Consider the following 25,492-nt stretch of genomic DNA (forward strand, 5'->3'; position numbering starts at 1 on the left):
CAAGGTTTTTTCTTCACTGTTATTAGAACTTACATTTAACTATTCGATCCAAAACACCTGGTTTTTAGCACACACAGGCAAAACACAGCATTGAAGAAAGTCACGAAGTCTGTCAAGTCCATGAAGCCTGGGAATGTCTGTATGAAAGGACAGGAGCGAGTTCATCTCTGAACAGGATGAAGCTACATCTGTATCATCTTCCACTGCATCAAACATTAACTCTTTGAAAACCCATCCAGGGATCTCCTGAGGTGGTACACTGCAATTGAATCTCAGTTTTATATATTAACAGCAAGATTTGCACACACAAGCTATTTTGTTAAACTAATTCAGAAAAAAGAAAGCAGATGTTATTCTCTGTATTGATTTCTTCTTGGTGTTCATTCCAAGACACACATGAAACACCACTTTGCCCTTTATTCTGCTGTTACAACTTGCAACCTAGAAAAAACCTAAGAGCAAACACAACTATGTTTCTATCTCAGGCTTAACTCATACCACATGGTGACAATTTCCTTTCCCAACTGATGACATTTGCAAAATCTTTCAGCTGAATTAAAGCATTGTGCTCAGCTTCCTGTTATCAACTATGTATGATAACTTTCATGGCACACGAGCCTTTGATAACAAAAGCCCAGCTTTGCAGTGCATTGTAAAGCAGGAGAGGCAGCATAACAAGCTCTTGGGAATGCTTTTCCCTTTGCTGTACATTCAGAAATTGACTCTGACTCACTTCCCGAAACCCCTGCATCTACCAAGTTTATCCTTCATGAAGCAGTGCGCCTGAAGATTAAACAAAGATATCTAAACAATATGCCTAAGATTACATCTAATCTTTTTGTTGGACAAAAGGCAGAAAAACACCAGCCATCTACCATCGTGTGCAATTATTAGGTGGGCTAAAATAGCACATAGAAAAATCAGTCACCCAGATGAAATAGTTAAATGATGATAGGGAAAAAAAAACTCTCAATAATGTTAGATAGTTACTGTCTACTGCCTTTGGAAGCCATAAAAGTTCTTTTCAAGCATCTGGTATAGGTCCCTATTAGGGATCAGGTACACATGCACTGGAAGTGAAAGAATGGTTTAAATCAGTTTCATAACTACATAATTTCTTTACTGGCTAATCTACTTCCACTAAGAATACTGCAAGTAAATAACCATAAACTGGTTTTTAGAAGCATCTATTAAAACTTATCTCAAAGCAGGAAACAAAACCATCTGTAGAACTTCAAATTTACTAGCATAAAACAAAATATTAACTCTTCCACATTACTGTTCTGTGACACTTGATAAAAAACCCTCAACAACTTTCACTTTGCTTGTAATTCCCAAACTCACTAATTGAAGCACTTCAAGTCTACCGAAGATTTTTGTAAGACTTAAAATCTGACCAAAAGATTTCTCAAATGATTTTTCTGCCTTCTGCAGGAAACTGGTGTCTGTGAAGGTTTAAAGCTAAAGCAGAGACACAACCAAAATCCCAACCTGTGATACAAAATGTGCAGTGCCTTTGGAGGCAGAAAGCTGAAAATTCATATATTCTTGATCCGCCAAAGGAACCAAATGAAGTGGCTTCATCATTCCCTTTCCCATCATTTGATCTTTACATGAATTCTGCAATCAGTTCTGGCTATAGCTGTCCTTTAACAAACCAAGGAATAACCTTGCATTTACTGAATTTGCAGTGTCCCTGCTTTCTAACACCTGCGCCTAAAGGCATTTTCACCTAGGTCTCCATTCCTTGGTGCGCTATTCATGGCTGGCTACTGCTGCTACCCAGAAATGAAGAGTAATCTCTGTAGCACTGCATCTGCAATGCCCGTTTATTTCCCTGTTAGCCACCAAAGGCCTCAGGTACACTGAGACAAGTCCTAGTGAAGAACATCACCAGCATCCAGATGAATTACTGCCACACCCAGAACAGCCTATAGACAGCCTATTCCACCCTATTTAAATAAGCAGCAAAACTATTTGCTGAAATCCATTTTTGGCATTTAATGCCATTACGGCTATCAAAGTAAGTATCTGCTTCCTTAATCAATGATTCAGATGATGAAAAAATAGCAATATTAATAAATAGTAAGAAAGTAAAACTGAAGGGCTGGAATTTCAGATTTGGGAATTGAGAAGCAACCTGGATTTTGAGAAACATGCAGCCTCTGTGCTCCCACAGACTTGCCTGAGCCATTCCCTTAATCCCTTTCATTGTGTTTCCCTGTATCACCTTCTCCCCTCGAAAGGGATTTATAACAATAGGTACATTAAAGACTGAAGTTTTCAGATTCTATGATAATGGGTACTATAGAAATACCACAGATAATAACAGTGGGGAGAAACTGGTCAGCATTAAAAAAAAGAGGTTATCTAAAGCATAGCTGAGAGCTTCTCCTTGATCTTAATTACCTTCCAACTTCGTTACCATATTTCTTAATGATGTTCCAATACATTGCAGCTCTTACTTGAAACTAAAGGTGCTCATTTTCCCTGCGAATCATGTCACCAGATAATGCAAACATAACTAACTCTCTACCTCTCTGATGTGAAAATTTCATCTTTAGCTATCCTGCCCTAAACAAGCAAAATCGCTCTTAATCTGGTCGCTGTGACTAGAAGAGTGCAGTTATCAGTTTATGACAAAAGGTATGATTCAACCAAAGGCCATTTACCTTCCTTTATCAACCCCAATGTTTATTTCAGACTAGTAATGGAAAAAAAATAAATCTCTGTCCTTGACTATTTTGAGGCACAAAATCACAGCGTGCATTAATGGATCCATCTATTGCATTATTACAAGATGAGGTGGCTCAGCATTTTATTTCCTGGCAGTACAAGGCTAATCTATTGATCTATAATGTCAAGAAGAATGAACTATATATTCTTGCAGCAAAACCAATCCTTTTTACTTATACATAGGAAAAAAAAACCCAACAGTAATTGCTGACAACTGATGCAATTTTGTAGGTAGGATGTAGTGAGAGCTATATGAACTCTAAAAACAGCTGCACCCCCAAGTCTCTGTATGATTGAGCAACTCACTCGCCCACACAATTCAAGTGCTTGCCTATCTCAAAGCTTATAAATAATCCCACGACTTCCGTGGGGCCGAGCACTGTGCTTGAAGTTAAAGAGACGCCTGAGCCACTCAAGGGAATAATTAGCAAGAAGGATCCTAGCAGAAGCTGGCAGTCCTTCAGATAGTCAGTAGGGAACTGTTCTTTTTCCCTACTCCTCAGCCATGTTTAGGTATCATGTATTTAAACAGAACAAAGACTTTAAAGATAAATGTAATTCCTTTAATCAGACTTTTTTTCTTTACTTTTCCTTTCTTGAACCTTGACATTTTTCTTTGAGCTGAAAGGAGAAACCCTTTGTAACATTCTCTTCACAACACAGACTTCACAGTAACTGAGACAGGAGTAAGCTGGGAAGCAGAGATCAAAGTTGAAAGCTCAGTGCTCTTTCAATCCTCGTATTTATTTCTTGTGCCTTTATAAAGAGCTGTGCGCTACAAGCATGATATCAAAGAAAGTACCACTCCTCTTGTTCTGTATTAAACTGGATATTATTATGCCAGCTCTCCTGACAAGTCACACAATGACAGAAATATACACAGCAACTTTACTTGCATGCTGAACAAAGAGATATATTAGAGGAAAGTCTTCCCTAGGTCACTGCAGGCCTTCCTGAACATCTTAAGTTAACATTCCCCATTCTCTCCTAACAGTGCATCTTCTACTGCAGCTGTAGAACCAGCACACATGATCAGATAAAGAATTAGCTATTATTCTTGCTGCATCAAACTTTCAAGGTCTCCAACATCATAATCATTCTCACAGCATGGCATAACTGTAAAAGGAAAACTTTTGCAGTCATACTGCCCTCTCCTAGCTTCAGTGAAGAGATTCCATCTTCATACTATAAGGACTAATTTAAGTACCTACCAGAAACCAGTATAAACTTTTTGTCGATGTCCATCAGAACTAAGAATAGGAGGTTACCTTTCTATATAGTGGAAAGTATGGCACTGCTGCACGATGCCAGAAATTACATCAGATCAGTTCGGACACTGCCAACATTCCTACTAAAAGCAGCTTTAAATATGCTGTGTTGGCTAATCATTGTTTTGTAATTAAATAAACCCTACGGCACTGCTGAAGCCTTCCTCTTGTGGTCAGCACTATCTTCTGGTTAAATCAGCTGCACGCACACACACAAGTGATCAAGAGCTGTGTTAAAAACTAAGAAACTGCCTGTTAAGCAAAATTATGACTCATAGCACCTCACTTCTCACCCAGGAATCACATTCTGTACTGGCAAAAATACAGCGTGGACACATCTGAAAATACATTGATGGGGCAGATGAAAGACTTGGAATTCAGTTCAATTTATTCATGACAGGAAATGACATATAGTGTACTATATAAATATTGGCATCTGATAAAATGAGGTTTTGGTCCTCTTGGGTATCTCATGGTCTCATTTTGCTTGTTTTTTCTTGATAGTTATGAGGAATCTACTCAAATAAGCTCTATAATCTGGCACAAAAGGAAAAGCAACAGCCAGAGGAACACAGCAAACTCCCAAAGCTGACAGGACATTAAAAAGGAGAAACACGTCCTTCCCTTGACAACAGGTACAGCTGGGTTTGTTCTTTACCAGTGCCACTCAACACGCAACAGGCCTTATCTTATGATATTTTCCTGACGTACAACGCTGTGAAGCTGTGCCTGTCAAATCCTATGAGAGTTATTCAAAGATAGTACTAAATCAAGAGTCTTGATCATTCAGTAGAAGTGGAGGGCATTTGACATGTAGTAAACTACAGTTTTCAAATAGAAAGTAGGAAATAAGGTCTTACAATACTGGGAAAAATCATTCCATTGGTCTCAAAGTATAGAAATGCTAAATGAGTCAAACTGAATAGCCACAAAGAATCTAAGACCACTACATCAACTGCTTGATTGATATTTACCATCTTGTATTTGCAAGAATGACTTACAACAGTATTTCTTCAGCAAGAATTTCTTGATCTTATCCTGCTACTGCTTTACCAAATGCCACCTATCAAGGTTATGACAGTCAGTCACGTGTACTGTGGGCTACTAACAAAAGTAGTTTTTCCACCCAAAGAACTTTAAACAAAAGCATAGTTTTTAAATAAACTGTAACTAAACCATAATGTAAGTCAAGATGGTCCTGCCCACCTTTGAGAGAGAATCTGCTGCTGCATTCTTAGTCATCAGAGTCTTTATACTTCCTGGTACTTAAAATACATTAAATGTTGCACCTAGACAGTTACTGCACAATGGGAGGTCTGATTCTTCAGTTTATGTAGAGTGCATACAACTAGTGTGTACTAGGAGGTTGGTTTGTTTGGAGTTTTTAATATGTCAACACTCCCTCAGTGCAGAGCAAAGCTTTGTTTTCTCTTACTTGTATTGACATTACCTCCACAGCACTTGTTTAATATACTGATTTAGCACTGACACAAATCAATGCCCAAAAACAAAAATCCCTTTTCCATGCAGTTCACCTTCCACAACCCTTCTGGTATTAACACCCTTTACGCACCTTCATGATTTTCAGTAGACGTTTTATCCTGGTATGATTTAGGAATAGCTCCGCAACTGAGAATAGCAAAACAACAAATAAAGAAAGCGGGCAAGCCAGGCAATCTGTCAGGCTGTGGCACTAAAAATTGATTTATGAATGCTTCTTCTAGCAGCACTGAGCAGTATTTTCAGATGAATCAGTTAAAACAGGTGCTGACCACCACAGGATTTATCTGCAGAGAACATTATGTTATAAACACATGCTGGGCACATTTTCAGACTGGAACTAGTTGGCAGTTTCCAGTTACTTCCTTTTTAACTATGAATGAATTACAAGATAATGTATTATTTTGTACTGGTTTGCTGATTGTTTTGTTATGTTTTTTTCCTCATATTTATCCTTTTTTTGGAACCTAAACCCTCCCAGTACTTTTCCCAGAATCAACTAATTGATTCTGAAGGAGTAAAAAGATTCAGTTCTGCAGCTGCTTACTGGATTATCATCAGAATAAGGTCAGGCCTCCCAGCTCAAAAGAGAGAGCTGACAAAAAGAATCCATGGATGATTCCTCTACAGTGTGAAAGACGGTATGTGAAACTCATTAAAAATGAAAGTAAAACTATTTGTTTTCATTATCCACTTTAATGACAAACAATTATCCCCAACAGTATCTCTTTACACAGTGGATTTCGAAAAGGATAAACGTCTCAATTTCCTCCTAAAGCTCGGGAAGAGAAAGTGTGAACACTACGGAGTAGCAGGGAGAAGTAATCAGTCTTCTCTCCTGTACCTTATCAGCTTTGCAGATCAAGAATTTATCTACTATGACCCAACAGTGAGATTTCCATATCTACACACGAGGTCATCTGCACTAGACAAAGCAGGCAGAGATAAAAGCAAGGCTTCTTCCCCAGTTCTTAGTGCTAGTCAGGAATGGAGAACCAGATGTTCATCTTAACTTTACTATAATGAAACCCCACGAGACATGAGCAAATGCTTGTTTGATCAATACATTCACATAATCATAGAATCATTGAATGGTTTATGTTGGAAGGGACCTTAAAGCTTATCCAGTTCCAACCCCCTGCCATTGGAAGGGACACTTTCCACGAGACCAGGGCTCAAAGCCCTGTCCAACCTGACCTGGAGAGTGATATGGTAGTTTCCCACATCACAACAATATATAAACAGTTGATTTTAACCAAATGCTGTTGTTTTGCACTTCTGTGGAGATTAATTTATATTAATGTAATAAATCCAAAATAGTATTCAAAAAATAATAAAGAAAGGAGAAGGGAAAAAAGTAATTTTGCACACCTAATTCAGCACGCATCGAGAGAAATAAAAGAAATAGAACTGCTATCTCTAGTTCAACATTAGGTGAAGTGTTTGGCTTACAAAGACTAATCAATAACAGGGAAAAAAAAAGAATTGTTGTTATAAATAGCACAAAGTTTGGGCTGGGGGTAAGAGAAAGTGATACTTTTCATAAAGAGATATACATAATTCTTTAATACATCTATCTGCACATTTTTAAGTTCCAGATCCATGAAAATAGATTATATCTGTGTGAGGCATTATTTTTAAGAGCCAAATAATGGATTAGACAATGCAAAGAAAAAATAACTTTACTTCTTCCAGCTCTAATGCCTAAAATCAAATGGGTACCCCAAGGGCTTGTTTATCTGTTAGACAGTAAGCAACTACCCACACTTGAGTTACAAAGAAAGCTAAATATATCTTTTCATACTGATGCCTCTTCCCCCACCTTTACCTAACATTGAGGTATTAAAAAAAAGAAATGTTTACTAAGCAAACTCAGATTTGTGTGCCTCTTGGATGAAAAGAGTACCCACTTCAGATCACTTTGTTGCAACTTATCACCAAAACCATGCTGCACACACTTTTGGTGTTCAGAAGCAAAGTGCTTTGAGTCTCATCTCCTAGTAACTCTTGCAGGTTGTGACACGCTGGCATTCTGTACTGCACAGTCATACCTGCAGCACCTTGGAACAAGGAAAAAGCACCGTTCACCAGCAGCAGCAGCTGCTCCATATCCTGCTGCTTGCCTCTCTGGGCAGAAGCAAACAGAAGTGACAGACGCTTGCGGGACAGCCAAGAACTTGTAGGTGTGCTCAGTCACCGATTGCACAAGAGTGTTTCCTCGAGTTAAATGGCAAAGAAAGCTGCTCTCTATAGCACCCTGAAAGATCAGTTATCAGCTTTTAATTCAAAGCATTAACTAACAATACTTGGAACTTGCATGCCACCTTACCCTATAAAAGCTGTTTCTACACAACCTACCCCACAGCAAGAGCATGCTGTCCTCATCTTTACCTAGAAGAGAAACTGCAAAACAGAGCAGTGAATTACCTGCCACAAAACCACACATGCAGTCAGAGCTGGGTAACAAGCCTGCTTCATTCCACTAAATTGCACTCTAGTCCTTATATTAAAAACTCTAGTGCAGCACACAAACACATGGCTGCCTGCACATGCTTCAGCCACATAACGAAGTCCACTGTCCACAAAATACACTGGACTGAGAAGGAGTTTAACTGTTAAATCAGCAAAGAAAAACAAACTAAATATCTCTATCAGAAGCATGCCAAGTTCAGCTTAACAGAAGCTCCACAGCCTATTTTCCTTCTGTAAATCCAAGAGCTAATGTCCCATGGATGGTTTACCCTGTGGAATTAATCAACAGAGATATCCATAGCAGAGCTATAGCCCAGGACAAACCTTTGCCGTTTGCGGAGCTCTGATGTATTTCTAGTTCCATTTACGCTCTCAAGTAGTAATGTTTCTGGACCTCTAAAGCCTTTCAGAGTACAGAGGACAAGCTGGAGGAACAACCAAGGTCCTTCAGAGGTGGCTCACTGTATGGCTTTACTCCCAGTATTTGCTGGGTTGAATAGTACTAAAGGGAGTGGCTCAAGCAAAATAGGTGTGTCTGTGTTCCCAAACAGTTTAAAGGAAGAGTGAATATTTTCCTGTAGATATTCCATTAGTCACCAGGATCATGGTATAGTGTCTTTCAGTGACATGTTCCAATGTATTGACCAGCTCAAAGCAATATTTTTCACACAGCCAGTCTCAAAGGTTGACTACAAAGGGACTTGACCTTGTCCTGAGACTGTTTTCTATTTTACTCATTATATCACCTACACTCCACTGCCTTTGTTTTATGGCTATATTGCACCAAAATGAACGAATGTGGAGGAGAGGGATTGAAGAAACACTGTTGCCACGTTCCACAAACAGTGCAGGCAAAGATAAAATTCCAGGCATCTTCCCTAGGTTCCCACAACACCCCACCCGGACAGAGGCAATTAGGCTGACTGTAAGTGTAGACTTCCAGGCATTTCCTTCTACGCAGTTGTACATATCCAGAAACAAACTGTTCCCTGAGCAGCTGATTTAATTAATCTTTTTATTCTGACAGATTTGCGTCCAACATCCTCAACACCCATTGGGTTTTGCCCTACCTCCGTGTAACATCCTCTTGGCAATACCATTCTCAGAAGTGCCTTCTGTTCTATTCCATTTGTCTGCTTTTCCAGTTCCTCTCCATGTCCTTTAAATCCATCCATAGAGCCCTTAAGCTGTCTTCCTTAACTATTTAATGTCTTCAATTTCCACCCATACGTCCTAAACCACACACTCTCTTCTTTCACTCTCATATTTCTCATGTACCTCAACTACTGATTAGTACCTTTAAGTTCTGTTTCCCTGAAAGGAGGAGAGAGGGAAGACTGACAGAGCAGCTGGATAACCTTGATATCCTAAGAAATGAGACTGAAAAGCAGACAAACACAAGGTGCAAAACCTGAAACTTGCAACCTGAAGCCCTCTCTAGAACACATGTATTGTTCTCTGGACATTATTATGGACTGAGAGATGCTGCTGTAACAAGAATCCCATTTTATCCCTAAGATTTCACTTTAGACAACAAAATCCCCACTATTTTACCTCTAAACATGTATGAAAAGATGCCAGAAACATACAAAACCTTTCAGGTTCCTGGGTGAGAACTGCTAAATCCAACCGAATTATGGCCAAATACTTTTAATTCCCTGCTTCAAACATAAAATCCTGATTTTCCTGAACTCTTGGACTTCATTTTCCCCACAATGAATTGTCATCTTCTCAGCCATCTTGTTAAAAATACACATTCATGCAGACACAGACAAATGTAAGTACAGGCAGAACCTGGTCTCTCTACCTTTATTCTCAGTCTGGCATTCTCTTCCTCTGGCTTTATACATTTTATTTGCTGCCAAATTAAGTGGAGTGCAGGACAGGGCGTTCACCCTGTTTGGACTTTAACATGCCTGACTGAACATGATTAACTCGTCAGAAACCCTGCTTTCTCTCCGCCCCCATTCTGCTTTTTAATAATCAAAGCACTCCACACTTTAATTACCATTACAACCACTCTGATGTGGTAAGAAGATACCATTACTCCTGTTCTACAGAGGAAAAAACCCCAAACACTATATTCCCAGGAAGTGTTGACCACTAGCATTTATGCATTTTCTTTACTCTGCTCCTAATACAACTGTGTATTGTGTATAAAATGGTGAAGATATATAAAATATTGAAGAGGAATTCTGCGGGTTCAGAAAGAAGTTCTCCTGGCCTCAGTAAGAGACAGGTTTGTGAAGTATGCCAGTGTGACTTCTGCAGTTAACCACATTTATAACTTTATTGTTTAGGTTAAGAGATGAAAGAAAAGGAAGATGAGAATGATTCAATATACATCTACATATTGTACAAGTCATCACGCTCACACTGGCTATGTAGTATTAGTAGCTGTAGCGTTAGACGCTATATTCGAGACATATAAACTTGAGTCTTCCCTATGGCTGTGCATGTACATGTACATCACCTCTTTCATACAAGTGATGACACACTGATTTTCATTTATGTTAAATTACCTGAGCATACCCAGCAGTTCTGTACACTATGTGAGAAGCGATCACTCCTCCCATTGTACTAAGTCCCGGGTCTCATCTCAGGAATTTCTGCACACGTTTCCTCATGCTGAGGATCCAGCCTCCAGAAACTCCGGAGAACTTGAGATCTGCTACTGTGCTGCCATAAACATTTTAAGTTGTTCCCATGAAAAAGCTCACACAAATCTCTCCAAGTGACAAGACTTTGAAACCCTGCAGACTATTATGCTCCATAGACAGATGTTTTGGTTGACTACTGAAGCTCAGCAGAGACTTGCTGGCTATTAGTTCTCCAGCAATTTATTTGATTTAGCTTATTCCATCCTACACAGTTCTCAGGCTTATTGTCGTTACTACAGAGTGACTGGGAATAATCAATCCCCACAGTGCAAGGGATATGCAGAACTACACTGGTGAGAGAAAAACAGAAAGACAACAGTGTTCTCCATGAGTCAGTCACACTGACCAACAGTCTGACATCTCTGACATGTAATGGCTTATTTGTGTGATTTTCATTTGCTTTTATTGCTTTGTTTTACCTCCAGACTTCACATAACCCAAACCGAAGCAACAATCCCGAACTACCAACTACCAGAAAACCTACTAATCAGGAATATGATCAGCCACTTTCTGTAGAAAGCCATGGATCTATGAGTCAGCACATCCCTGTTGTATCTAGTGGGAGACATGCAAAGCTGCATGATTTATCTTTCCAGTTTCAAAAGTAGTTCTTCCTAGACAAGATTAGACTATGTTAGCTCAGCCTGCTCCCTGCAAGTTTTTATCCCTGTTGAGATACTCTTTCCATACTACAGATGAGGAAAACACCAGACAAACGAAGCAATCTGTCCAGGACCATAAAACCCTATGCCCAGTTTAGAAAGTGAACATAGGTATCATGAATCCCAACTCAGTGCCATTCCACCATCTATTTGTAGAGAAGTACTTATTTAAAACAAAACTATAGAAGAAAAAAAGACACAGAATTTACAGGGCACAAATAAGCTCTTATCATAGGGAATTAACTTACCCTGTTCCTTCATAGTGTATCTCCTTATTTCTTCTCACTCCAAGTCCCACATAACAGAAAATGCTCCTGCACAGCTCCTGCGGATGCTACAGCATTTGCACCAGAGCTGGTTCGTAGGTGATGGCAGCGGGAGGAAAATGACAAGCACTCTTCCTCCTTACATCATCAATTCTCTCACCTCCCAATATAGGCTGAGACTCCTGATTGCTGGTATTTCTCCTTCTCATTTACACTTTCCACTGGTGTCTCCTTCAGAACTTTTTCCCCTATCTATGAAATTACTGCATCACTGTCAATGCCTGTCTGGCAGCAGAAACAAGTAACCACCCCAGAGCTTGTGCACAGCAATTAGTTTCAAGTGTAACTGCTTAGAACAAGTATTATGCCATGTATTCCATGCCCCAGAAAATGAGACTTTATAGACATATAAAGTGTAGCCTGGCAAGCCCTCCTTTCTTGTGCATTGCTAACTGCATCTAAATTATAGCATTCTACATCTATTTATGCACCTTTTATCCCTGTGTATCCCAGAGCATTTTGTAAACTGTCACATGATTTAAAAGGAGGCCTGCATTAATACAGAGCTACTAGTACCCAGACAGCTCTAGTATCTAGTGCAGCAGCCCGTAGATAAATTCATTATGAGAGAGATTTGGGCCAACGGCAGAACACTGAAGCTCTGTAGTTAGATAAAGACCTTCCCTCCCCCTTCAGATACAATTTGAAATTCTTGCATTTCCATTTCATTTAATGATCTCAATGTTTTAAAAACATTCATTAGCTTGTACAGTGTTTTAATTAGGCAAGGCATAAATAAAGATCTAAAACCTGCAATGCTTCTGCTAGTAGTCAAGAGGAAGCACTTCAGGGAAAAAGCACCTGAACGAGGGCAAATACTGAGTGAGCCTTCTAGATATTCTCCCACATGGCAGCAAAATCATGGTTTCAATGGAGACTGCCTCCAGATCAGCTACCAATGCACCCATGCTCTATAATCTTTCTTAATTCCTTTTGGAATACATTCCTCCTTTTCAGTGCTTTACACTCTGAAGTAGTGAGCTCCATCCTGCATTCCAGTGCTACATGAAGAAACACTTCCGAAATAGCTTTTTCTGGCTTTTAAGTATGTCACCTGCTGCTTTGATGAGGTTGAGGACAAAATTCCTGCATCTTCAGAAATAATAAAATAAAATTAAAATAAAATAAAACAAAAAAAAAAAAGTCATTCTCTACATGCAGAGAAAGCACAAAGATTTGAGACTATTTTATGGTGCCTCTCAACACTGCTCAATTTTACAGGTAAACAAACACAGAAGCCAAGTGTTTCCAACACAATAACCTGAAACAAGACTCACATCTGCAAGAGCACAAGCTATTTATTTTTAGATGCCTAATTCAGGCATCCAGTTTTAAAAATTCCACCCCTATAGACGCCAAGTGCTTTTCCACAGTCACACACTGAGCTAATGACAGCCCTGGTGAAAAGGCCCAGGCATCCCTGTCCTTACAATCATTACCAGAGGGCAAAGAGAAGGAGTAACTTGCATGCTCCCCAACATATCCATGCAGGAAGGAGGGAGGCTGACTCAATTCTACTGGGGTTTCAGTGTACGCTTCCAAGAAATGCAAATATTCCAGTTGTGATACACTGAGCTTTAAATAGTTTCTCAGATTGAAATGGCAGTCTCCCATTACACTTTATTTCAAGATTTACTTAACAACTTGCTCTTTCCTGAAGCTAAGCTGAGTGTTTGCAAAGCTATAAGAACATGCAACCTCCTTCTGCTGTTCCACATTCAGAGGTAGCTTGAGAACTTGCTGATACTGATTGCTCTCCCCTGACATGGCTTTTAATTCAGGAGCCAGGCAACGGATCATTAATGGATAATACGAAGACAAAACATTTGGCAGACACTTGACTGTTGTATGCTTTCTGTTGCCAAGAAACAAAATAGGACCTATTAAAGTCATCTTATTAATTAACTTTTTCGATAATCCCATTTTTTTATTGGCGTCTTGTTGCTTAAACAAATGTTTGTTCTTTCAGAAGGAAGGTGGGTTAAGCTTAAAGAGTCACTTTTAGTACTGTCAGAGCCTGGCATTTAATAGATCTTTACAGTAAATAACTAACAAATAACTTTGGGCCAGATCCTCAGCCAGTTATGGTTGATTTTGTCCCCTGATAAAAAACCCTGTATCTTTCTTTTTGAGAAGATGATGTTAGTGGAAAGATCAATTTACACCATCTGACAATCTGCATCCTGATTTTCTGCCATTTTTTTTCCTTCACCTTTGTACTACTAAAGGATGTACCACAGTACTGTAATCCTGATCTGTTGTTTTGGTCACTGCCTTTAAAATATGTACCGCTGTTTTGTTTTGAATGGTCCTATTTTGATACAAGCTGGTTGCAATTGTGATCCACCTTAATTTCTCAAGAATAAATACTTAAGAAATATCTGTCTATATTTCATTTGCCTCTTTTATATTACCACCTCAAAAGAAGACCCCTTAGCAGTCACTCTTGCACTAAGCTGTTGGTAGCTCAAGTCAAAACATTCTGGACCCAGATTTAAAACAAACCAATGATGAAGTTCTGCCCTTAAGAATCTCTTCAAATCAGTGCTCAGTTCAGGTGACAGCCTCTGCATTTCCAGAACAAGCACAGCATCGTTTTGGGAGGAAACAAGAAGTGTAGCTATTTTCATTCTCATTTCAGGAACACCTATAGGCTTCTACTGAGAGTAGGACGTTACTGGGTAAGACCTGTAAAAATCATAGTAACATCCCTGTACCATTTAAAATCTGAACAGGTGAGATAACCACTGGGCAGAAGACAAAATGAGGATATAGAAAGGAATTAATTAGCCTAAATTTGCATACCACTAATCACTAGCAAAGCCAGACAGAGAAGCTAGAGGTCTTAAAACACTCTAGGCAGGAGTCCACAAGGCAGGTTTTCAGTTTTGTTTGATTAAGTATGGATGCAACTGATGGGAATACTAAAAATGAGAACAAATGAACACTATAGTCCAAATAAAAGAATACTTGTCTCTCTCTGATAACTGTTGTTTAGATAAATCACCATAGATCTGAAGACCAGGGCTCAAAAATCTGTGAGAAAGGGAAAATCTGAAACAGTTAAAAGCTTTTATAGTCCTCTGTGGGCTGTAAGTATAAAGCACAGTTGAAAGATAAGAATACTAGAAGAATTCAGATGATGCCTTGTAACTCTTACTTTTTTTCTGCAAGGCAATTTTTATCACAGCCTATTAGACTATATTAAAAATTCTTTCATTAAAATTTTATTACCACTGAAATGGCTACACAGGAGATGTGACTCTAGAGCAAGAAAATGTCTCTCTTATCAGAGAGATTAAAGCACAGTGATACAGAAACCTAAACAAAAGGTGGGGTTTACAACACTGAATTCAACATCTGTTTAGTCAAAAGCCTTGCTGGAAATATCAGGGTGTTAAACATTAGTGAATCTGAGTAAATAATGTTTGTGGAGTTTTGGTGGTGGTGGTCTTTGTTACAGTAAGAAGAGAAAACTGGAAGTGCAAACACAACAGACCTCAGGAGTATCTGCACTTGGTTTCTAACAAATGAGCAGTAAAGAAAATGAAAGAGTCAGAAATATGCAGGTTTAAAATTGATAGAGGTTGGTAAGTCAAAAAAGGCAGAAGTATTCTTCCTTTAACTCACATCCACATGCTTTTATGCCTGCATGTTTTCTTCACAAGCAGGGCAATGCCATTTGCTTCTAGTTAAAATGAGTAAGGGATGCCTCACAGATGCAGTGGTTCTATTTATTTATTTATTTCCTGTGTTTCAAAGAACAGAAAATGAGAAGCATGTCCACCTGCCATATCTATTCCTACTCCTCAGTGCCCCATGCATTATAAACCACACACTAGGAGCACTGACAGCTCATCTAAGTGCAAGTCCTTTCTCCATTCTGCCCAAATTTTCTGCTAGGGCAAGCAGTATTCTGTCCAGAACTTACATGGGGGACAAGAGACCAAAGATACATGTTGATTCATGATTCATGTTGACCATCACTCATTTGTCAAGACATTTGCCATTGGGATGGAGTTTAAAAGGAAGAGCCTTGACAAGAGCAGTGCTTGGGGGATGGAGGAGATCATTGCTCATGTGAATGCTGAAACTATTCTGGTCAAATTCTGCCTTATGGGTAGCGCTTGACACTATAAGCAGCTCACTGATATCCTTATTGTCCCTTAAGATGTAAGGATGAAAAGGTTTCTGCCTAAAACAAGTACAACCAGTGCCTGCCGACTTCAGACTGCAGCATGCAGATGGGATCACCCTACATTCAGCAACCTGCTGCCATCAGAATCCCAGGGTCTTAAAAGAGAATCACAGAATACAGCAAGCTGGAAGGGACCTCTGGAAATCTCTAGTTCAACCTTCAGCCCAAAGCAGGGCTACTTTGAGAACAAAATCAAGTTGCTTTAGGCCTTTGTCTATCAAGTCCTGAAAATCTCCAGAGGTTGCACAACTCGTCTGGGTAACGTTAGCAAGGGCTCACCACACTGACGGTGAAAGAACATTTCCTCCTACTTAGTTGGGATTTCTCTTGGTGCGATTTGTGACTGCTGTATTCCATCCTCTCAGCATGCACCAAGAAGAGCTGGGGTAGGGGGCTACGCGGAAAGCATGAATCCATTCAGGTAGTTGAAGCCAGCAATGGTAGTTGCCTTTGGCTTTCTCTTCCCCAGGCCTACACAAAGCCGGATCCTTCAGCTTTTCCATGTAGGTCACACCTCCAGATCCCTCACCAGCACTCTGTTGCAGTTGCTCATGGGCCAGGATCTTTCTTGCACAGGAAAGTGAGGGTAAAACTGGAAAAAAACAGATACCACTCCAGAGGAAGAGTTCAGTGCTGAACAGAGGAGAGCAATCACTTCCCTCACCTGCCAGATACAGTCTTGCATATCTTGTGTATCTTACTCCACTGTGCAGTAAGCTTTCAGTGTCACAAAAGCACTGACTGATATCCACCCTGCCTATCAGGACCCCACTAGTCCTTTTCTGCAAAGGTGTTACCTGGCCAGCTGCTCCCAGTCTGCTTGGTTATCCCAAATAGTCTGCATATGTCTTTGTGAAAAGTTCCAGGTTTCCTCCTGGCCCATTCTTCCAGATTTCTTAAATCCCTCTGAATGGCAGTCCTGATTTTCCTCCAGTGCATTGTTTCTCCCAACCTGATGTCATCTGTGAACATGCTAAGGGGCATTCTGCCCCACCTAGGTCATTGATGAAGATGATGAACATCAATGACTCCAGCATCAAGCCCTGAGGTACTACTGCTTGTGACAGGCTGCTAGCTGGACTTCTGAACACTGACACTTTGAGCCTGTAGGTCCAGCCAGCTTCTCACAAACTAGGAGTCCACCCATTTAGTCCATAACCCCCAGTGTGACTACAAAGACACTATGGAAGATCAACTACTTCATATGCTGGCATAGAGAACAGCGAGCACACTCAAGTTCAAACTTGCACCCCTGCTACACACCAAAGGCCAGGCAGAATAGGTTACAGGGTGATCACAACTGGGTGAAACTTAGCAGTTGTTTGTGCTGCGAAATGCTGTTTCATCATTTCAGAAGCCCAAGGTGTTCATATGTTTGCATCCCAAATGGAAATGATCAACACCTGGGTCACCAACTGGGAATTCCTCCCTCCCCTCTGTATTAATAACAACTTACTCCTTCTGTCCATTTTTTCCCTGTTACATTCACTGAAGGGATACCAGCAAGGCCTTTTAACACCTCATTCTCTTGCTATTAATTAACCCACCCTCCTGCAAAGAGCAGAAAGCACCTACGATGGGGTCTGCTGCTTCTATTTAAAGAATGAGCTGCTATAGTTAGCCAGCCATCCCAGATGAATCAGGAAACAATTCCACCCTTTGGCATCCAAGAACCCACGGAACGATTTTGTGAACAAAAATTAATAGAAGCCAATAAGATTTAGCTGGCATTTAACCGAGAGCTTAGTCAGCAATCCCTGCACACTGGTGACACCTACACACTAATTTCATTAGTTTTTATCATGAGTTTCACATTTGTTCCGTGACAAATCAAAGTCAAAAAATAAACCCTCACTCAACAAATCGTTTGGCCTTTTAGCAGGTTGTCCATGCCTGCTAAAGGGAATCAGAAGGCAAACTCATGGTCAACTGTGCTGCCAAAGAAGGCAGCTCCAAACAAATGCCACCTGGAGTACATGTCTGGTCAGAGATTTGAAAGGCTGGATAATGCATACCTTAAAGACACCTACATTGGAAACACAAATCCTTTGTTCCACTCTGAGCAGTTGTCCTTTTACGTGGACACCTTTACATGGATCATGTATTCTTGGAAGCTCAGTTTCCAGATACTTTTATTACAGTGTCACTAATTTTTCCAGCTCACAACTATTTTCAGCTTCAGCTCAAATGCTATTTTTAATCTTAAGCTCTGGCTCATTGCTAGGCTTAATTTTATTGTGTGCTTAAAGACACATTTAGGATCATTCTCATGCTTTTGCAGTGCCAAGAAAATGATACTGGCCATCTCTGGACTAAATTTATTATGACTATTCTTTTTTCATCAATTTAAATACTAAAATAATAATAAACAATGGTGTTACCATCAATTAAAAAAAAAAAATAAAATCCTTACTGAATCTTAAAGTCCAGATTTAAAAGAGGTCATTTTGTATCAAAAGACATGAGACTTTCTTTGTCGTATTCCCAGAGCACCTATACCCTATCCCAATAGGCACCAGTATACCTTGTACAATTGCCTTTTAAAATCTCCAGCTGATCTAGCCATACCAATTGCCCCTCACTTTCCACTCATCTGTCTTGGCAAATGTAAATATACTCTATACTCTTCGCTATTATCATCAATTAATTTGCAAACCAGTAATTCCTGGAACTCTATAATGAGAGTCCCATTTACCAGATGTAGCAAATTTGAGAGTCCCAGCAGCTTCCAAAGTAAACAGATGAGCTGGGTCATCACACAGAGTCATTCTTGTTGTTCTTCAATTATAAGCACATACGGAAAAAAAATCTGATCCTGGGAATAACCAGGAGAACCTATTTCCTGATACACATTTCACACTGTCAGAAATTAAAACCACTGCTCATCTATGCAAATGAGGTTACCTTCAGGTAAAACCACACCAAGAACAGAAAAAAGCTGAAGTATTTCTGTGCTATTGACATTGTTTATAAACAAAAAACATCTAGCACAAAATGCAGTTAAAGCAGCTGAAAAGTATGAAGACAGGCTGAGAAAGTTGGGGCTGTTCAGCCTGGAGAAGAGAAGGCTGCGTGGAGACCTCATAGCAGCCTTCCAGTATCTAAAGGGGGTCTATAAGGATGCTGGGGAGGGACTCTTCATTAGGGACCGTAATGATAGGACAAGGGGTAACGGGTTAAACCTTAAACAGGGGAAGCTTATATTGGATATAAGGAGGAAATTCTTTAAGGATGGTGAGGCACTGGAATGGGTTGCCCAAGGAAGTTGTGAGTGCTCCATCCCTGGCGGTGTTCGAGGCCAGGTTGGACAAAACCTTGGGCAATGCGGTCTAGTGTGAGGCATCCCTGCCCATGGCAGGGGGCTTGGAATTGGATAATTTTAAGGTCCTTTCCAATCTAATCCATCCTATGATTCTGTGATCTCTAGGAGGCACTGCTTTCTCCTCACTCTGCCATACCAGAACACATGCTCCTTTCCAGCACAAACACACCCCGCAAAATCTAAATGCCTCTTCTCAGAAGCTTACATGCACACTATGAATAAACTATCGTAAGCAAATCTGACAGGAGATGAGTTGGAAATACCTTGGAAATATTTTAAATGGCTCCAGTGCCTTGGAGAGGTAATTAAGTGTCCTGGGCTAGAACTAAATGATACAGATGTTTATTTAAAAGTAGCTGAAATGCATGTTCCAGACCTGCTTGTAGTGACAATTCTTATTTGCAGCTCAGGAGGAAAAACTATTTAAGGAAAATTCTGCTGTTGGGGAAGATGGCTCCAAATCTTTCCTTACTTGAATTCCCACTTAAACTTCTTTCCTTGTGTACACCCCATGACACACTGGAGCAGTAAGGTCTCTGCAAACAAACACTCACAGACTCACAAACTAGGGCTGGCCAAACAAGCTTGCACTGCTGCCAGTCCAAGTGACCTCCAGGTTATGTCCCTAGTTGCCCCCACCAGAGGACAAGAGAAAACAGCAGCGTGTTCTGAGATGTCAGTATCTATTCCAGAACCGGGGACAAATGCCTCCGCCTTTGAAACATATAAGAGAAGATTTAGCTGTGCTCGGAACAGTATGAGAATGACCTACACAAGCTCCACCATGCTCTGGGAGAATGCTAGGAAGCGGAGAGGCGTTAACCAGCCTGGACCACTGCTGGCACCCAGCAGCTGCTGACAACCTGCCAGCACATCCCAGGCTCTGCAGAAACAAAAACAACTTCATTAGTGGGCAGCCACAGTCTGCACTGACTTCAGCTCCTGGACAACATCCATATATAACTATGTATGGGCTCAGTCTCTACCTAGTGTAGCTTCACAAGCAAGGCTTTAAGGTATCAGAGGATGTAATGATTTGGTAGTTCCTCTAACAGTGGAGACCAGCTCTTTATTTGTTATCCTAATGCACCATCCCATTGCAGCGTATCTCATTACTCTCATATTCCAGAGCAGAACTATTGTGAAAACAATCAATTCAATAGCAAGGGACTGCTACCCTTGGGAAGTCAATGCACTTAGCATCTGAGAAGACAGAAGATCAAAAAACACCTCTGCATATTCCTTAGAATTACCCTGTAAAAGCAGAGGCCTTTTCTAAGCAGCTCTGAATATAAAAGGGATCTCCTGGGCTGCTGAATTAGGGCCTGTGACCAGCACAATCCTTTAATACTATACAACAGGGCCCTGAATTTGAATAGATGTTCAAACAAATATTCTACTTCGACCAGCAGAGAAAGGAGCTGTCAGAATACCCTCAAATAAATTTACCATGTGGCAGAGTGGCACAGGCACAGCATCAGGGTAATATTCCAGCTGTAATTTAGAGAGGGAGCGCTACAAACAGCTCAGAGCGGTTCCCATGCACACATCCTTTCCTGCTTTTCCACAACTCTCCTGGATTTAAAAGGGAGATGCAGCTTTCTTTCAAAACACCCTTGGCTGAGTCACTAATAAGAACAGCAGCAACAACAAAAAATTACATGCTGGGACTAACTGGCAAGATCTGGCAGCACAGGAAGCCTCCAAGGCACAGAGCCAGACAACTGGAGCTCATGGGCCAGGTGGTGCATTCGTTCCTTGGGAAACCTGGCATTAGTCTCACCCAGCAGCTGAGCCATAGAATAATTCTGGCTTAAGTGTTGGAAAAAGTGTTTAAAGACTTGCTCTCTCAGCTGTGGGTGAAAGTGGCATATATCAGAGCCAGGGTAAACCAAATGGAAATCACTTCACTAGGAGTAGGAGGAGGTTGCAATTATCAGATTTAGAAGGAGTCCTTAGTCCCTGGTGCTGGCTCAAGGCAATGGATTTGCACAGAGGAGAGACATGGACACTGGGGACATGGCCCACAGGGATGCTGCGGTGTCTCCCCCTTTATAATAATTACCTACTGAGGACATGTAGGCAGATAGGTTTGTTTCTGAGTGCTTGCAGCCTTTACCCAGAGCCTGTTGTGGGTTTTCTGCCTCCAGGCATTGCAGAAAATTAATTCAAATTAACTTCTGAAATGGGATACAGAAACTACTTTAAAAGCTTTTGTGGATGCCTTCGTTGATAAGTAAGAGTGACCTTATTCCAGTTCAGTTAGCTCATTATAAGAGGAAATTAAGATCAATCAGAGCCCCTCCAACTCTGGATTCACTTCTGTATTTAATCTGGATTAGTTGTTCCTATGTCTCTCCATCAGACTGTGTCAAACTGGAGAACAAATGGAAAGAAACATTCCTGTGTCTTCCTGGTTATTACTCTGTGAGCCTCAGTAAGATTCCATGTTCTCACACAAGGCTGCTCCATTCTTGTCTCTAACACCACAGTAACCATGGCTATAGAGCACACTGGTTTGGATCAAAGGAAAATATCCCTGTAATATCTGAAAGTGATACATTGCCGCTGGGTTGCTTGGACACAATTACATGGGTCCATTCATATATTTTAGCTTCTTCTGCACGGCTCGGATACCCACAAAACTTTCTGACCCCTCATAACTCCCTAAGGTCTCAGGCCAGGAGCAGTGAACAAATGATGAATCTGTCCTATCTAAAATCCTTCTGTCATCTTTACTACCTCCTAAATCCCATTACTAGAGCTGGTTTTGTGTTAGTGACTATACTGATACATGTGGGACAGCATATCCAGGTACTATCTGCAATTACAGCATTACAGAGAAGTGGGAATTGTTTAGTATTTCCCATGAACACTTGCCAACAAAGGCCCTGTGAAGTCCAGAAAAGCAACTCTACAAGAGGTAGGTGCAGCCTGTCTCCCAGTCCCCTGAACAAACATAACCCCTTTGGGTTATGGCTAGAGGTCAGTGAGGGACGATGAAAGCAGGGTGTCAGAAATGGCAGGGTCCTGTGCCGTCACATCAGAACAAGCAGCAAAACCAAATGAGGCATCTGCCAGGTCTCACTCCAAAGGCAATCAAGCTGAATGCTGTGGATGATGCCAGCTGTGATCTGAGCTGCACTTGACAGCCCTCAGCTTCTCCTCCAGTGCAGGCTATATACAGAGGCTACAGAAGGAGCTCAAAGCAAGTGAACCAAAACAGCCTGCATTTTACAGAAGTCTTCAGAGCTGGAATCAGGCTCTGGATCAGGTAGCAGTTGCTGAGCACTGAGACTTTTCCTTATAAGCAGGGTTGCCAGCTGCCTCATTTGGGGGCAGGAATAACCTGTTTTGACAGATTTACTGCTCTTGCCATTTCCCCCTAAACCTTTAATGAAGTTTTTATGAACCATTTCCTTCAAACACCCTTTTACCAGTTAGTTGACAATGCAAGGAAGTTACATTTACAGAGTGGAACAAAGTCAAGCAGACAGATGGGAGGCAAAACAAGCTGAGAAGAAATTCATGCTGCTTGCCAAGCATCTACCTAATATTTTCCACAACAAGCTGTAAGCAGTATTCCCCACTTTCTCAAATATCGCATCTTCCTTAGGATCACAATTTTTAAGTCACCTTTTACTCTTTTACAGCATTACTAAAATAACAGAATTAGTCAGACAACCTTTTTGCCTAGTTGGAAAATTTATCTTCTTCATATGTGTCAAGAATCTGTATTTATCCCTGTGCATCTGTACAGCAGTAAAGAGAAGCTGAGCAGCATTCCACTGATCAAATCGGTGTGACATTGACTTCCTAAAGAAAATCAGCTCACTGGTAGTGTGCTAACTGCAGGCTTCACCAGTTAGTTTGAAATTCAGATGAGTGTAAACCTTTGGGACTCCAGAGACTGAGCTCCACCGTCAGTGAATCTTGAAAAAGCAGAAACCCAGGAGAATCTGTCCTTATGTTGTCTCCTATTTAAATGATGATGGGTTTGCAATATTCAGGCATGCCTGAGTGTTCCTATTTAAGTGTGAGGGGGTGACTGTGATTCCCTGTGTCTTTAGCATTACTTCTCTATGCGTTGTGGAAGTGACAATATTAACAGTACATGGGTTTAAATTTAGACAGGGGAAGTTCAGGTTAGATATAAGGAAGAAGTTCTTTACTGTGAGGGTGGTGAGGTACTGAAGCAGGCTGTCCAAAGAAGTTGTGAATGCTTCATCCTTGGCAATGTTCAAAGTCAGGTTGGACAGAGCCTTGGGCAACATGGTCTTATGTGAGATGCCCCTGCTCATGGCAGGGGGGTGGAACTTGATGATCTTAAGGTCCTTTCCAACTCAAACCATTCTATGATTCTATGATTGCTCTAGAGAAGATATGCAGCAAGAGTGAAGCATGGAAAACAAAGAATGTGGTACTGAGAACCCTGCAATGGCATCGAAGATGTGAGCTTAAACCTCACCTCAGTCAGACTTCCCGATGGATTTTGGGCACATCTTTTCTCTCTCACACATGTTAAAATGCATGTGCACTGGAAATGGCTGGCTGGTTTTACTGGTCTTAGGTCTAATACTAAGACAGACAAAAACTTATAAATCTTTAAGAGTGCTTTGTCTTCTCTAATTGTAGGTTTCCTGAAAGTTCTTATGCAACACTCATGCAGGAACTGAAGGGAGGAACACACCAAACCTCACACTGGAGTACCGAATGTACACCAGCCATCACACTGTGCTCTGAATTACACACATAGCACCATTTGTCCCAAAGAATTCAAAGAACTTTACAACCTTTAGTGGAATATGAAGTAGGTGATACAAAGAACTCCCACTCTGGTGAGCAGGAGGGGTTTCACATTCAGAGAACCTGCCAGATGGGACTCGCAAATTCAGTAGCAGGAGAGTACTCCTCAAGGGTAAATCCATACCCTGAGGGCAAAGTCGACTGCCTGAAGCCTGTGAATTTCATGGTATGATTGAAAGAATTACTTGTAACTATCAACAATGTCTTCTTTTTGTTCTACTCTCAATCTATATGTTGCCAGAGAAGAGGTCAAATATTGACTTTCACAAGCATGCAGGTACTCCTTTCCAAACCAACCCTGAAGATGGACCAGGGAGGAAAAGCAGAGATGAAAAGAGCTAAGAGCAAAGGTGACCTGTCACTTTGCTGAGTGTTCTACCTGCGTGCATTCAAATCCATAGCCTAATGAAGACCAGTTCAAGGAAGACAGCCTTCCGTGGGATGACTTCTACTAGTAAAATTATAACATAACAATGGGAAACACTGTCACATGTAACAACTATAAGCAAAATGTAATGCTTAAGACTAGAAGCTATCTCTTAGAAACTACAACAATCGCTTGCAATGCTGAAACAAGAAGTAAACTATTCAGTGATACTGAAAACACAGCAAGTGGATTAGGAAAACACAGTAACTACCTCGTTAAAATTTGATCTGGGCTTGATGAAATGGTTTCAGGAACTTTAATGCAGTCAGAATCTTGATTCACAAGGTATCAAGCATCATGTTCCTAATGAGCTCACCGATATGCTGCAATGCCATCTCAGCTCTGTCACAGGGAGAAGACTGCACTCACAGACATGCAAGCACCCCACCCCCTTTCACCTCTGCCCAAGCTCACTTGAGGATGTCAATCTGACACTGCCTTACATTACCGAAACTTCATGAGAAGCGCTGTGGTGATGAGACCTATGATAGAAGAGATTCACACAGAACAGAACACATATCTTGAAAAATTTTAAAGTATAATTGACAAGTATCCAACACCAATATCATTTATAGGCCAAGCATCCGTCATCTTCCTTGCTCACAGCAGTTTCCTGGGGAGAGCTAAAAACTCAAAGCTCGAAGTAATGTATTCTGTGTGGTGGAGTGAATTTTATGTCTTCCTTCCCCTATCACATCTGTTTATTACTGTAGTGTATTTCTAGCCTCCTCAATGGGCAGGCAAACACTTACTATAAGTACTGCTTCCAGACTGACTGGCTTTGGTACTCCAGTACTTCACGGTACTTTCTCCTCTTGAAAAGACTAAACAAGGAAGGCAAGAAGCAAACCCGGGGAAATGAAAACACTATTTGTCATGATGAGGTCTCAAGAGAAAATGGTGAGTTTTATCTGCCTCCATGCTGTTGCATCAGTAATTTGCTCGTAAGTCTCAAATTCTAAAAACTCTTCTAAGTTTTGCTGCTATGATCAGTTTCAAATTCAAACTCATTTGTACTTATCACCTTATTGGCAAAAAAAGGGAGACTGCCAGGTATATCTGCATTAGAGAAAATGTGATGTTGCTCCTCCTCTCAACAGTATTCAGCAAGTGCT

General features: G+C 40.7%; 1 protein-coding gene across 4 annotated transcripts in view; it reads right to left on the bottom strand.

Moving 5' to 3' along the window:
• The window catches only part of ABLIM1 (actin binding LIM protein 1), a 199,146-nt gene that overhangs the window by 143,187 nt on the left and 30,467 nt on the right, over positions 1-25,492 (bottom strand). For 3 of the 4 annotated variants that reach the window (XM_065672322.1, XM_065672319.1, XM_065672318.1), the window contains exon 1: positions 8,301-8,426. The exons of the other annotated variant lie outside the window; for it this stretch is intronic. In XM_065672322.1, coding sequence (XP_065528394.1) covers positions 8,301-8,340 — 40 coding nt within the window. In that variant the 5' untranslated portion in view covers positions 8,341-8,426. Of the gene's footprint in view, positions 1-8,300; positions 8,427-25,492 lie in introns of those variants that run through there. 4 annotated transcript variants of the gene reach the window in all.

Source organism: Lathamus discolor, chromosome 3 (genome assembly GCF_037157495.1).
Source record: "Lathamus discolor isolate bLatDis1 chromosome 3, bLatDis1.hap1, whole genome shotgun sequence".
NCBI lineage: Eukaryota > Metazoa > Chordata > Aves > Psittaciformes > Psittacidae > Lathamus > Lathamus discolor.